Source organism: Rhinichthys klamathensis, unplaced genomic scaffold (assembly GCF_029890125.1).
Source record: "Rhinichthys klamathensis goyatoka isolate OS25496 unplaced genomic scaffold, OSU_Roscu_1.1 h1tg000281l_1, whole genome shotgun sequence".
Taxonomy (NCBI): Eukaryota; Metazoa; Chordata; class Actinopteri; order Cypriniformes; family Leuciscidae; genus Rhinichthys; species Rhinichthys klamathensis.
The window spans coordinates 8,440,045-8,455,461 of NW_026606800.1; the positions used below are offsets into that span (position 1 = coordinate 8,440,045).

Sequence of the window (15,417 nt, forward strand, 5' to 3'; positions counted from 1 at the left end):
GGACACAAAATGAATTGTTGTCCAGTTCGTAGACAGTTCATAGTGACTGACGACATGCAGCTTATCTATTATATTCAAAGTCTTTTGAAACCATACTATAGCTCTTTGTGCAGAAACACCTGAAAATACATTTACTTATGATGTTTTTCCTACTGTGAACTGTTAACTCACAAATCACTGTGACTGGATCATTTAGTCAGTTAGTTGAATTGATTCTTTCTTTTGAGATGGTTCTTTTTATTAAGGAACTGGTCACAAATCAGTATATTCATAACAATATAATTCATAACAAATCAGTTAAAAATTTTTTTTTTTTGGCTGAACTATTCCTTTTAGGCGTTAAAAATCAACCATTTTGGGGCAAACCACTGCTGTAATGGGGGAAAGTGAGTTTGGCTGGAAGCTAAAAGGTTCACAACAGGATTTTACCCTTGAGTCCACATGTTGCCTTAATCAGTATATTAAATGGTTTTTGGAAAGTCAGGCCTAGAACCAGACATATCCAAAGGGAATTCACCTAACGGAAAGCCTTTTGTAAGAATGGAAAATGACATTTCTGACATATTGGAAACTTATATATAGGATGGAAAAGATCTTTTTTTTTTTATATATTTTTTTTTTTATATGTGATGATGTGTACAGCTCAGCAGTTCAGTGTCATTTTAGTGCTTGCAGTGAAATACAGTGAGACAATTGCTATAACCCATCATCTATGATGATTTCTGCAGCACTGCTGAGGTTTTCTTTAAAAGCACCTGTGAAAATACACATTCTGTGAGATTTTTAGACTCTATTCCATTACATTGTGGTAGTATCAGAGATAGATGGGAATATTTTGGTTTCAGAAAGACTGACAGTCAAGTTTACTGTAAATCACCGCTTCTGAGATCATCATTGTGGGTGTGCGGCTGAAGCGCTCATCAGGAACGACTAAGTGTAGGATGTGTAAATGTATTCACCAGCAATGGCTGGAAAAGTGCTTTAGATTGACCTACCGTGATACTCTCCAGCCTATAAAGTTTTTATCAGTGCTTGAGTCTGCTGTAAAAGTTACTTTCCTGCCGCCCATATGCTGTGCATACATGTGAAGCTCTCTCATCTTTTTTTGGTATAGAGAGCTGTCCTTATAGACGATAGGCCATAGAACATCTGTAGTGAGTGTAAAGCATCATGCTTTTAATGCTTCCTTACAAAATAATCACTGCTTGTGTTTGACGAGCACTTTTATGAGTCTGTCAAAACATGGGGAAAGAAGTCGCAACCTGACCTTAGACTTTAGTGTTAGTTAAACCAAAGCTTGATCAGTATTGCTTACTACATATTTTAGAACAGTCTCAATGGATGAATCTAATAGGAGTGTTAAATCTGTACTTAATTACCAGTAGATTTTGATAAATGTTAATAGGCATTTACCTGTTTACTTGTGTATGATAAAGCATTGTTTGGGTTTCTGAATTATGCTGTACATTGTGGTTAAATTCTATTGTTTTTTAAATTTGCTATGTAATAGAACTATGTTAATATTTTGACTTCGACTTGACTTTCCACGATGATGGAAAACTTGGAAATATAAATTTAAAAGGAATTTAAAAATAGTGATCTCCAGGCCTGGAAAAGAAATGAGTAAAGTTTCTATAGTAAATATAATAGTTTATATTTTTGCTCGACTCTAAAATATTTAATTTGCTAGATATTGCAATTGTCTGAGACTTTTGTTCAGTGTCAACAAAAAAAAATCCTAAAATGTTTAATCCAAATTACATTTTTTTAATCCGTTGTATTGGAAATGCAATGCTGGCAATTGGATTTTCAGTCATGAAATTTCATTGCTATTTTCCACAAAGATCTTAAGAAAAATACAATCCTTACCGTGATTGTTGATGTTTTGCTCACGTACACTACCGTTCAAATGTTTGTGGTCGGTACGATTTGTTAATGTTCATCAAGGCTTTTTTATTTACTTAAACAAAAATACAGTAAAACAGTAATATTGCGAAATATTATTACAATTTGAAAAATAATATATTTTAAAATGTAATTTATTTCTGCGATGGCAAAGCTGAATTTTCAGCATGATTACTCCAGTCTTCAGTTTCTCATGATCCTTCAGAAATCATTCTAATATACTTATGTAGTTCTTAAAAAACATTTCTTATTATTATCAGTGTTGAAAACAGTTGTGCTGATTAATATTTCTGTGGAAACTGATTTTTTTCCAGGATTCTTTGATGAATAGAAAGTTCCAAAGAACAGAAGAATAGAAATCATATCATTATAAATGTATTTACTGTCACTTGATAAATAATGCTATCTTGTTAAATGGAAAAAAGTATTACCTTTTTTTAAAAACCAACAACTTTGGAATGGTAGTAAGTATAGCTCTCATTTTTTTCATGTGGGAGTCGTCATCTCTTGTGTTTACTGCTATGTTAAAATAAATGCCAGCGTGTGACTAACCTCTAACTCTGTGTGAAAGGAGCCCCTAAAATGCCTCCGGGCCACCCAGCACATCACCTGTGATGTCCTGACCTGAGAACTGATCACCAAGTGCTGTTTCATACAACCATTTGTATTTTTCCTTTGCTAATACAATTACTTTTCTGTCTCACTGCAGAGAGCGTCATAAAAGACAAAGAGTTTGAGGTGATGATGCAGATCGACTGTGAGGTCATGGACACCAGGATCCTCCACATCAAGTCGTCTAGTATTCCACCCATATTGCGGGTCAATCAGACGGACACAGGCTCTTTCTATCACGCGGCTCCCAGCAACAACCAGCCCGCCGCCCCAGTTGGAGTCCTCATGGGTTCTTCTTAGTCCCAGCAATCCACTAATCCACCAATCTTTTGTGAATTAGCCAGTTTTCCCACCATCATCTATTTGGTTTCATAATAAGCCTCCCCTTTTCTTTTCTTTTTTCCTATTCGAGTGGCAATCCAAGATCTTGGTAATCTACTACCAAGATCCCCAAGATAATTGATTGACAATTTATCTTAAAGTCACCTCTTCAAAATGCATAAAGTGGGCCATTCAATACTAATGAAAATCAAATCACAGTCTTTATTCCAGGCTATTGTTTCCAGAGACTACTGTTACACATCTATCTTCAAAGGCATCTACATTTACATTTATGTATTTGACTTAAAGCGCATTCAAGATATACTTGTCTTTTCAGTTTGTGCGCCCTAGAAATTTATCTCACAACCTAAGTGTTGTTGGTGCCATGCTCTGCCAACAGGAGCATTCATCTACCAAATCTCCCACACCAAAGTGCAATTGGGCTCAATTATTGAACTCTTCTCTGCCATGTGGTGGCTGTCAGGGATTTGTCTTCGATTTTGTTTGCACTGTGCTTTTTTTTGTTGTTTATAAAATGTATTGAAATATTTATGAAGTTTGGTACCAAGCTTGTTTGGTCCACCTTTAATGGTCATATTCAGCTAACTATTCTTCAATACTATCCTCAAACAACCCACCTTGGCTTTGAATTTTGTGCTTGTTGTTAAGTTTTTTGTTTTGTTACGACATAACTGTTGAATAGAAAAGAAAGAAAATTGATTATTTCCCATTCGTGTCTGTGAATAGAGGCATTTTGTATCATTTTCTTGCATTTTCCATTCTTCTGATTCCAGACAGTGATGTAAATCCCTCAAAAAATTGTAAAGAAGATACAGTCTTTAGATAATACTTCTATCTTTTGATTTGTCTATGAAGCTGAATCATTTTAGACTAAATTAGACTATCTGCTAATTTGGAATACTGTAGCAGTTTGGGGATTAGAGATTAGGCAACATCTGTCAGTTCTTTGATATATTTTAAGACCTCATGTTTATCTTAGTGGCTTGATCACACTTTTAATGAGGTTTACTTGACATAAATTCAGTTGTTAACATGACACTGGTTAATTTGAAGTTGTAGAAGAGACATTATTAATGCTAATATTTTACCTCATCTGTCCTTGTACACTATGTATTCGTCTCTATTATTCTTGCCTATTTAGATGTTCGCTCTATTCTTGTATTGTTTAGGATGCCGTAGTCAGTTATCATTTTGAAAGCATTGTAATCATCAGCTTGTCCTGTCCAACCTGTTGTCACTTTCAAAGAACCATTCCCCTTCCAAGACAAACTTGCCTGCGCCGACCAATCAGCATTAGAACTCCTAGAGGGTTGTAGGATTCTTCATTATTTGAATTTCACAGATTATAAAAACTCAGGTAAAGCTTTGTTCTCAAAATCTGAATGATTATTAGAGTATTTAGTGAGAGAGAATATCACATTTCGACCACATTTCAGTAGTAATGTCTGTTGTGTTCATAATTGGTTTGAAACATGAGTTAATACTCATGAGTTAATTTCATCAAATTCCCTTTTACCTTTGAGCAATATTTTTGATGTTTAATATATTTAATTTCTGCATTTTTGGAAATACTTTTTGTTTGTTTGTTCATGCAGTGAAAGAAATGAAAAGAATTGTGTAACAAAGTAATAAACACTGGACTCAAGGTTGTGGGTGAATTGTGTGCATCTTCTGTCGGCAGGGCGCAGACAAGAGTCTTAAGTCTGAATTTGCTCTCTGAAATTGAAGGTTTGTATAAATGTGGGGTCTGAACCGCTGTAACATGTTAATTATAGGTCATTTCAAAGGCTGGGGTAAACAATGTTTTTGGTTTCAACTATGGTAGATGTGTTTTGTTTGTCTAGATTTAGCTCTGTGGATCAAGGGGTTTACAGTGTAGCATTTTGCTCTTATCTAAGTGTCCAATGAGACGGTCTGTGCTGAGAATACACTCGCTCAACATCATCAATATGAAAAGAAGACCAATTCCATAAATCTTAATTCAACTCATTTTATTGCAGCCATTTTTTCTGAGTTTGACAGAGATTTTAATTTAGTTGGTGCTAGAAGAGTTTCAAATGAAATTGCAATAAAATATGCATTGAAAGATTACAAACAGTACTGTAATTTGATCAAATGTATCAAACGTACTGATGAAATAAAACAATTAAAATGTGCCCTGAACACTGTCTACTCTTGCTTTTACTGAATTTATTGAGTTGTAAACTTTATTTTTTATATGCATGTGATAAAAAAAATCAAACAAACTTTGAGATATATTTATGAAAACACAAATTGTATTTTTTACATTCATTAATCACATGGTTTTAGCTTTTATATTACAGTATATACAATGTATTCTACAGGATTTAAGAATACAACACCTCAAAACTTCATAATTCTGTCATTCAGGTACAGCTATAAACATAAAGAGGTCCGTTTTCATAGTGCAAAAGCAAGCTGCAATATCTAAAGAAATGACCGTCAATGCAAACTGCATAAAGCTGCATTCTATACGTGTTTTTCTTAGTTTTCGCCATATACGTAAAGATATGGGTCCATTTTTACACTTTGAAAACATAACAGTATATTAATAAGTACATTAAACTACATGGAGTTAATAAAAGCTGAGTGAACTGATCCACAATCCACGAACACATTAATGGTTTCTCCTATTCTGTGCAAAGAACGTATTTGCTCTGCCATCAGGGTCTACAGTGGGTCAACATAAGCAAACTGAACATTATAAGTGACCTGATGTCCATTGTCCCAGGCGTACAGCACCCTCTCCTTGGGGTTGTAATCGATCTGAGTGATGTAAGTATAGTTGTTGCTAAAAGGCAGGTGAGGAATCACCTGAGTGTTGGTGTGGGTGTCGAAGGCATAGGACAAATTGGTGTCGTACTGATTGTAGCTTTCCGTCGCGTAAAGAACACCGCATACGATGAAGCAGTTACCATAGCGATTGCGCCGGAGCCCGGTCCTCCAGGTGGTTTCACGCTTCATGCTCAGATCACTCGGGTTCAGGCGGCTCAAGACGATCACTTCCTGCAAGAAGCCTTCATCGTCTAGAGCTGGGTAGATGACCCAAAGTCCGCTCTCATCGACGGCCAGATCCATGTCTGAGTTTCCTCTCCATCTCCACGCAGACACGTCGTCATTATCAAACACTGCATCGTGCAGCATGGTCCAAGCAGCCACGTAACGCAACCGCAGGTCGTACTTAATAATGTCTCGAGAGAATGCCCGGTTGTAATAGAAAGCTCCGTTGTAGACAACGTGGCCGGTGCCGATCCAGTTATAAGGCAACTTGTAGGAGTTAGTGTAGCGGCCTTGAATGAAAGTAAGAAAATTAATCAAGTAAAATTGCTTATTTGTTCTGAGTGTGTTCATTTGAATTAAAGAGAGATACCTTGTTTGAAGACATCCATGTTGCGGAATTCCAGTAGGTTGTTGCCATAGTAATAATTTGTGACATAGATCTTGTCATCTTGAGCCAGCGGATCCTTCATCCAAGCGCCCTCATTACGACCATATGTGTTGTGTGTGACGGGCTCTGAAATTGTGGCCAAGGTGTCCTTACATATTCCTGCAAACAAAACAAAACCATTCACAATTACGTTGGTTTGAATCTTTTTATGCTAAACTATGCATATTCAGTGCAGAGACCGCATTCTAAATTTAACTTTGACATTGATTTAACTCTGATTTAAGTAATAATGGAAAATGTTTTGCATATACATACATACATACATACATACATACAAGAACATCATAAAGCTATACCTGACTTCTTTTGAGGTTCCTCTCCAACGTTCTGTTCCACCACAGTTTTTACAGCTTTCTCTCGGTCCCTCTGCTCCCCTCCCACTACCTCTTCCTCTTCATCCCAGCTTATGCTATACTTGCGTTTGCCAGGTTTGCCTGTTATTGTTGTGGTGGTAGTTCCTGTAATTGTCATCAAAGACGCCACTGAGGTTAATGTCTGTTTAGGACTCTTCTTAGGTAAGTAGGTAACTGTCTTGCTTTCAGTGACATGTGGCGTCGTCACAATGGTGGCAGCTGTGCTTGTGTGAGCAGTTATTCCCAATGAGCTTTCTGTGACTGTTAAAGTGTTTGAATGAGGAGTTGGTGATGGTGTTAATCTTCTAAGTGTGCTTTCAGAATAAAACAAAGGTTTCCCAGTGTGAAAGGCATCTTCTTTCAGATTTTCTTTGGTAACAGTCCCACTTCTGTTTACAGAAGATACAGATGTTTCCTTTTCAGCAGTCCCGTTGGTCTGTTCTGTCACGGTTGGCTCTGCAGCCACCACTTTAGCAGCAGCTGCTGTGACTGACTCATTTGTTTTTATGTGGCCCAGATTGGATGACCTGACCAACATGTTTTGAGCTTGTGGAGTTGTGGGCTTCACGTTGCTTGCCTCCTTTTTGTTGACGATGGTTTGAGGTTTGGTATGTTCCTTGGGGATGGTGAGCTTCAAAATATCGATCACAGCAGGTGTCGGTGTGGTTCTCTCATCTCCTGTAGAGTTGTCTTTGGTGGAACGACTGGTTTGAGCCTGAACGGATATCGGTTCAGTAGGCGTCTTAATCGGCAGGGCAGAGTCCAACAGTCCAGTAAATGGAGTTTGAAGGCCGTTACGTACATCTCCTCCTTTTGAAACTTCACTCTTGGGTTTTGGTCGGACAGACCATGCCTTGATAACCGGCCTGAAGTGGCGTGCTTTGTGATGAAGGAGCTGCTCGTCGGCAAAAAGATCAATTGGGCTGTCACCACTCTGACTATCATCTACTGCAATGAAGAACAATTCATTTTATATGGTAGCCTAGAAAAAAATCTCTCAAACTTCTCTTTCTGAGAACTTTCAATTAGGCTGAACCATATATCAAAATAAAATTGATATTGCAATATGGCTTAGTGCGATTGACAAACCTATATGATAAACATACTGTGTATGTTACTGGACTCAAAGTGCAGCTCATCATACATGATATAGTGTTTCACAGTGTCAGATCAGATGAATGAATGAATCATTCTTTCCAAATAGAGCTATTCAATTCATTTTTTTCCAATATAGTGCAGTCATCATTTTTAATAGATTTTGAAACCACAGTTATACTTACAGTTCTCCTCTGTGTCTGTCTCATCCATTGGGTCAGATTTATAGTATGTGATCCCCCTAACAATTATTTTTGGTTGCTTCTCCCTTCCTTGGCGCTCTTGTTCTTGCAAAGCTGCGACGGCCTTGTTTAAGTCTGATCCACTGCTCTTCAGAAGATCTCCCACAAACTTTTCCTCGTATTTACTCTGTTCAGTACATCAGAGGACACTGTGATACTGCAGCCATTAAATGTAGGCAGTTGTTTTTATAAACACTTTTTGTTATACTGGTTGAAACACTCTTCACATCCTGATAGCAATCAATGATAGAAGTGATTGAAGTGGCATGGCTTTGGAGAGAGATCTCTGAAGGGAGGGTGGGATCTTATACTTTCAAAACTATTGTCTCTCCGAATTTGCCTACCCTATACCTTTAAGATGTGATTCTTAAAGGGATACTTCACCCCAAAATTTACAGTACTCACTCTCATGTCATTCCAAATCCAAAACTTTGGTTAATCTTTGAAACACAACTTAAGATATTTGTAATGAAACCTGAGAGGTTTCTGTCCCTCCATTGAAAGTCCAGGTAAACAAAACTTAAAAGAGCCAAAAAGGTTAAATAAATAAATATCTTCATTTGTGTTTTGAAGATTAACCAAAGACTGATGGGTTTGAAACGACATGAGGGTGAATCGTGACATAATTTTAATCTTGGGGTGAACTATCCCTTTAGCAGATTAATAGATCATCATCTATATTGGATCTTTGATAGTCCAAGACAAGTCATTTGGCTCTTTTCATGCCAAATTATGTAAGAGTTGACAGCAGGATAAATTAGTAAGAGTTTCAACATGAGACACAACATGAGGTCACTTTTGACTCTGAGACAGATCCTAAGTAAATAAATAAACGTCCGCAGCAGGTGGGCCATTTCACTTTGTGACTAGCATAATGTTTGGATTGTTTCACTGTTACGTATTGGACATGATTATTATGTAACGCAACATTTGTTTTAAATAGCACCTCCCACCTCTATGTGTCGAAAAGCAGCTGCCTCGTCATTCTGCTCCCTCAAACTCGTCCTCTTCAGCTGCTGTTCAGAGGACAGATTTGAAGGTGAGGATGTGGGTGACTGTGGACTCGGAGAGTTGCTCCTTGTGTTCGACTTCTCCTCGGTCTGGTTGTTTAAGACCATCTGTCAATAATAAAACACATCAATAATGTGTTTAAAAAGTATAAGAAAAAGAAAGGAAACAACACTTACTTTTTCTATTGTGTCCATGCGATCAAGAAGCTTGGTGGTGACTGAGTGCAATTTCAATAGGTCCATGCCATAGAAGGAACCCTCCAGCAATTCCAGTATAGTTGACAGCTGTAACGATGAAGTAAATTCCATCATGGCAAAAGCTGGTTTTATTTTAGAATACGAAGCGTTATGCATTGTTATCCTGCCATATTTTGGTATATATAATATCCAATTTCAGATATGGTCACCTTGACATTATCTTTCCCAGCCTGTTGCAGCTTCTTCAAACGGAAGTCACCCTCACAAGGGTTTAGAGCCGACGGAGGAGCAATGCATTGACATTTGCAGTGGGGTCCTGATGTGATGGTCTCCACCGTATAGAAATCCTGAGGCGTCGCGTGACCGTCCTGGATCCGCTGACACGCGCTCGCGCTCAGAGGTCTGACAACACATTTACAGCCACAGTCAGAGCCTTCCGAAAGCGCTTTCACTTTGTCATAATCACCCAGCAGCTACAAAGAAAAGAGGACGGATGCATTTTCCAGCAAGCAAAATCACCGCACTTTGTTGCAATGTAACATATCTGACTGACTGTCGTTGTTTGTAGCCTATATGGGTTTTTTTTTTCAATTGCCAAAGTTGTCTATTCATTTAGCTAACTGAAACATTTATAATAACTTTCATTAATAACATTAACAAACTTCTTCGCATTCAAAACAGTCTGCGCGTTTAAAAATATTTTCGATTCGTCTCGCGGAACCGATTGTCACCGATGGCACAACTAGCAGTAGCCTACAACAATTTTTAAACAAATCAAAATTTTACGATAAACAATGTCAGTAGGCTAGCTATAGGCCTACTTATTTTGTGTAGGCTACCGTCCGCAGGGGCGTCGGACTGGGGGTAAAACCAGTACTGATTACCAGGGCCCCAAGGGGAGAGAGGGCCCTTGAAAAGTCTGGAATATATTTGATTTTACCTTGATATTTTCATTTCCTAATTAAATTTCATAATGAATGTCAGATGAAATGTAAAGTTAGTGTATTAACTGAATAACTTGGTTGATTGGTTGATTGATTGATTGACGGTCTTATGGTCCCACCCCTTGTTAATGCGCCAAATGGTTTAGTCCATCTGCACGCATTTTGTAAATGTTAGTTGAGCTGCATCTCGTTGAGCGCTGTAGAAATGTCTTTCTCAAAGAAAGCTAAATCAGGCCACCAAAAAAGAAAGGAAAGACAGGAGAAGGAAAGAAAACAAAATGAGGGGAAACAATTGGTTACTGACTTCTTTTCAAAGAAAGGTGAGCACAAACCAGAACACGAAATTTATAGTGCTAAACTGCTCGTTAGTGCTAAAAATGAACTGAGACAACCCAATGAAAGAGCAGAAAAATTCTAATTTTTCGAGTTTCACTGTAGCTACAGAGCTACCAAGCTACCTATGAGTGAGACTAATTAGCCTATTATTGCTAATTTTAGATATTATAGCCTATTAATTTAAAATTTTAGTTTCAAATTAGGCTATTATAATGAAGTTTTGTATGCAAACAGCATTATTAGTGTACAGTTTACTTATTTAGCCTTTACCTCAGATTACATATAACCAAATTGTCATCTGAAAGTGTATGTTCTGCCACATACACTTTCAGATGATAATTTGATTATACGTGTAAACTGTACACTAATAATGCTGTTTGCATACAAAACTTCATTATAATAGCCTAATTTGAAACATGTTTAATTTTAAATTGATAGGCTGTTTGCATTGCATTGTGGGGTCCATCAGGACTGCCTATGCATAGGGCCCGGGATCTTGTGCTACGCCCCTGACCGTCCGATACGATTGATCCTGCAGCCTACTGTTGCTATAGTTACCTCAGGAGAACCAATTCCCTGGAGAACCCAACGCCTGATATATAGTCGACAAGCCTTTAGTATGGACTGCAATTTTGTACTTTTCTTCGAGAATGATGTTGAGACGAGCTAAAAACTGAATACTTTTCAGTTTCCCCCAATTCGCACCATGCATTCAAATAGTTAGAAATATCATAACTTCTAGGGATTGAATCATACAGGCCTAATTATTTGATTCATATATATATATATATATATATATATATATATATATATATATATATATATATATATATATATATATATATATATATATATATATATATATATTAAATGTTTTTATAGGATAGTCTTACTTGAATTTACATCAAAACCGATATGTTAGGCATTGTGCAGAATGAATAACTTATTAATGAAAGTTATGACATGTAACTAATTGCAGATTATAGGCTAAAGAAACTACAGTGGAATATCATTTCGAGCGCTGGTGAAAAGTATCTTACCTGACTTAATATAGTTTCATGATTATCTCTTTCAACTTGCAATGTGTCATTTTGTTCCTTTGTCTCCTCCAGAAGTCGCTGGTGTGATTTCGGGGCGGCTGAAGTGAGAGCGAATGCCATGACCCATAAAACCCACCAAATTCCCATCTCGGTCATAATGCAAGTTGTTTGATATAATCCCTTCAAACATATGGCACTTTAGATTGTGCGTTCAAATTGGGCTTTTCCTCTTCAAAAACGATAAACCGCCAAACACATCTCCATTTGCACTGCCCTCCAGATGAAATACTAACTGAAGCGGGATGAGGTTTTGCAAAAGTCCAGAAGGTAAATTCCAGATGAGGGCAGGTGCTGGTCCTCAGCATGAAACTGGATTGAGAAGAAGCAGCAGTGACGTGACATTTGAGCTGAAATGAGGGGGCTGGATGGAGGAGAGACGCACTGAACACGCTAAACGTTGCGCGTGACTTCTTTTTCTAGTCGTCATAACTACTATAATCCTCCAAACCTAGTGAGCCTTCAATCAAACTTTATGTGAACTACATAAATTATTTATGAGGAATAGAAGAAACCTTTGCAATAACGGTAGAATGGAGCGCACCTGTGAAATGGCATCATGCACGCAGCTTATACGGTGAATATTGTAGTTAGATCTAATAATAACCCCAAAATATTATTTGTTTTGTTTTAGTAAATAGGCTGTCTCTTTTTTTGCAAGAAGTGCGAATCAAACATTTTAACATTGTTGCGTTTAATAGAAGTTTCACTTTTTTATGTTCCAAAAAGTTTAGCTAGATCAGAATAGAAACATTACAATCGAAGTGTTTCAGCGCCACCTAGTGTGTGTTAAGTCATACAGAAGATTATATACAAATAAAGTTCACTCTTTTCTGTTAATGGCAGGTGTTAGACTACTATGAACCACTAGTGGTCAGTGTTGCGCCATATGATTGCGTGACTGTGTAGACTCAGAATCATCCCACTCTGAAGTTTTTAGTGGTGAAGTTTAAGTTTACCCTTTCATTTCCACAGAACTCACACAAGTAGCTGAAATGAAAACTGCGTTCACGTTGACCAAATGAACCAAACACTTATAAGGTCTGCACCAAGAGCTCTAGCTCCAATATGAAAGAACAAGCTTCAGAGTAAATAGTATGAGAAGGATGGCACTGGTGTAATTTTTTATTTTATTATTTACAAACGGTAGGACCACTATCCGCTTACTGTATGTACAACAACAACAACAACAACAACAACAACAACAAAAAGACAAGAACCAATAATAACAGCTATATATATATATATATATATATATATATATATATATATATATATAAATTAATTTAATAACAATAATAATCTATTACTACTGTTGTTATCATTATTATTGTTGTTATTAATAAATACATTTCTGACAACTAATATAGCTTATTTTGTATATAGAAATGCACAATTGTATACCATGCAACCACTTATTAAAAAGAATGTATTAATTTACTCCCCAAATATGTTTTATTTGTAATAAACATACTAATTATAGTACTTAACATAATTATAATAGGGCCTACAACCTTTCTGCTAAAATAAAATTATTACAACAGCACTATTTTCAGCTGATAATTTATCAAATGACACCAGTGGATTCTCTCACGCAACTCCTTCCGCTTACCCCGCTGGACCTCTAGGTTGAAAAATCGTCAATGCAAGTGAATGAGAGAAAATAAGTATTTTCTAATCCCGTTTGAATTTTGCAATGAATGTGAACATATGTTGTCTGTGAACTCTTCGCTGCTTTCGACGCGTTTGATATACGTCACCACGACTAACACACGGATCCCGCTAAACATGCCTTTGTTTGAATGGTGACATTTGGGTACAAAACACACAGGCATCTCGATCTAATTCCTTAGATTATCGCACCTTGATTTGTGGAGGGAAAATGTGTTATGCGGTGACGTCACATATGCGACGTGTAGTCTTTCTCGTTATGTCTATTCCACAACTGCTAGCCAAAGAATCATACAATATACTACTGTCAAACTCGTTACATAAGAAATTATATAAAAAATTCACAGACAACATATGTTCACATTCATGGCACAATTCACGGGATCAGAAAATAATTATTTTCTCTCATTCACTTGCATTGACGCTTTTTCAATCTAGAGGTCCACTTGGAGTTTTACGGATGGGCGGGACTTACGGAAACTGTATCAATAACACACATAACAAGTACATTAGCCGAGCTCTAGCGTGAATGAATGATGTAACAAACATTGGTAAAACAAATCTTGCTCCATGCTTAATCTTTCCTCAAAGTAGTGAGAATGACAGACGATCTGCATTAATAGACACAGTTTTAGGTAATAGTGGCTCACAACTGCAGAAGTATTTCAGTAAGACATTAATAATGTGAGTTAAGTTAGCAGGAGACCTACACAATATAAAACTCAGAACTAAGTCTTTTGAACACCATCTTTCAAGAGCAAGCGGTTTGCGAAACCTGCATTGAACTCTGAGATTTGAGAAGCAGTCGTCAGTAAAATAAATGGAACACAGCAAAAGTTTAGGATTATACTGCTGTGGTATCATGGTAAAGATTAATTTTAACCACTGATTCTTCACATGCTCGTCCTTGGGCAGTGAAAAAAACTGGCTTTACCTTCACATTGTAGAGCACAGCGTCTTCTAGACATGATGCTGTCCAGCATCCACAGGAATCAGCTGCAGTGTTTGAGGTTCAAGTTCCCTTTCAAGGCGGTCACTTCGACATTACGTCATACTGACGTATATGGGAACTCCTCCCTTCTCCATTTTCACTGAAATCTTATAGGATAACGCCAGCTGGAGACAGCTGGCCAATTGACGCAAAACATGCAAATGCTGACCGGTCCGCGGGCAGTATAAAATAGCATGGGCGCGACAATTACGTCAGAATCTCTTTCTTCACGCTAGAAGTCTTATCTGAAGTCATCGTGGAAGTTGCAATAGAGGTTACTCACCATGTTTCCTCCCCGCATCCGATGGCTGCTACATGCCAGATATGTGCGGTATTGACTCGCTCTACCCAAACAAGGATCTACCGAGGCCGCACTCACGGACGACTGGCATACGTGCTGGTCTACCAGTGCGCGCCCTCATAAACTCCGGGCATCAGCAGGGATGAGGCCCACTGCCGCCAGCGGCTGCTGGTGGGCCCTCTAACGCCCAAAGAAGAGTTGACAGTTGTTCTCCCCTGTGGCCCAGTGGCGGAACCTGAAGCCTTCGCGCGAGAGACCCGTGTTCGATCCCGGCTCTCGCAGCAGATACATTTTTAACCTGCCCGTCGCCTCTCCGGTCCTTTTCGCGGGCTCGCTAGACGGACTCGACGCGATAGGCTTCGTCGGAAGGATACTTTTATTATTTTACTTAGCCCGGTATCTAACAGCCAGGCTACTGCAAGAAAGATTCCGTCTTCACGACGTCCTATGGTAAGTCATGCGAAGACGCATCCAGAGAGACGAGGCAAGGCGATGGCTCTGTGTCTAAAGGCGCGAAAGTGGTTGTTTCCCCCTGTGGCTCAGTGGCGAACCCCAAAGCCGTCGCACGGGAGACCCGTGTTCGATCCCAGCTCTCACAGCAGATAAAATCTAGTCGCGCCGCGGCCAGACATTAAACCGAAACTTTTGATCTCTATACGTCCAGCCTTCCTCGATGTCTCTCTTCGTCGGCACCTCGTCCCGCCTAATTCGGCTACAGCCGCCAAAACGGTTCGAACCCGTAACGAACCGGATCTTCACCGTTGGCAGAGGGCGGGACCGGGAATGTGGCGACACAGGCCACGGAGAGCGCCGCGTCAGGACGCCCCGCTCTGGTAATGGAGGTGCACAGC

At 38.4% G+C, this 15,417-nt stretch overlaps 2 protein-coding genes across 2 annotated transcripts in view; one reads left to right on the top strand and one right to left on the bottom strand.

Annotated features, from left to right (window-relative positions):
- Positions 1-3,667, top strand: part of atf6 (activating transcription factor 6) — a 45,613-nt gene extending 41,946 nt beyond the window's left edge. The window contains exon 16 of the mRNA XM_056269545.1: positions 2,615-3,667. Coding sequence (XP_056125520.1) covers positions 2,615-2,817 — 203 coding nt within the window. The 3' untranslated portion in view covers positions 2,818-3,667. The remainder of the gene's footprint in view (positions 1-2,614) is intronic.
- Positions 3,668-4,537: 870 nt separating this feature from the next.
- Positions 4,538-11,958, bottom strand: olfml2ba (olfactomedin-like 2Ba). Its single transcript, XM_056269544.1, has 8 exons — positions 11,547-11,958; positions 9,436-9,699; positions 9,206-9,313; positions 8,972-9,136; positions 7,962-8,145; positions 6,625-7,629; positions 6,251-6,427; positions 4,538-6,170 (listed from the first exon to the last, which is right to left on the bottom strand). Exons 1-8 carry the CDS (start codon positions 11,700-11,702, stop codon positions 5,551-5,553), a joined length of 2,679 nt encoding a protein of 892 aa, XP_056125519.1. The 5' UTR covers positions 11,703-11,958; the 3' UTR covers positions 4,538-5,550.
- Between the last annotated feature and the right edge of the window lie 3,459 nt (positions 11,959-15,417).

Bases quoted from the DNA above. Each gene is read 5' to 3' on its own strand.
- olfml2ba (XM_056269544.1), bottom strand. From the start codon at position 11,702: ATGACCGAGATGGGAATTTGGTGGGTTTTATGGGTCATGGCATTCGCT. The intron at 8,146-8,971 runs GTGGGAGGTGCT...TGTACTGAACAG, and splicing joins CTGCTTTTCGACACATAGAG to AGTAAATACGAGGAAAAGTT. The intron at 7,630-7,961 runs GTAAGTATAACT...TCTTCATTGCAG, and splicing joins GACAGACACAGAGGAGAACT to TAGATGATAGTCAGAGTGGT.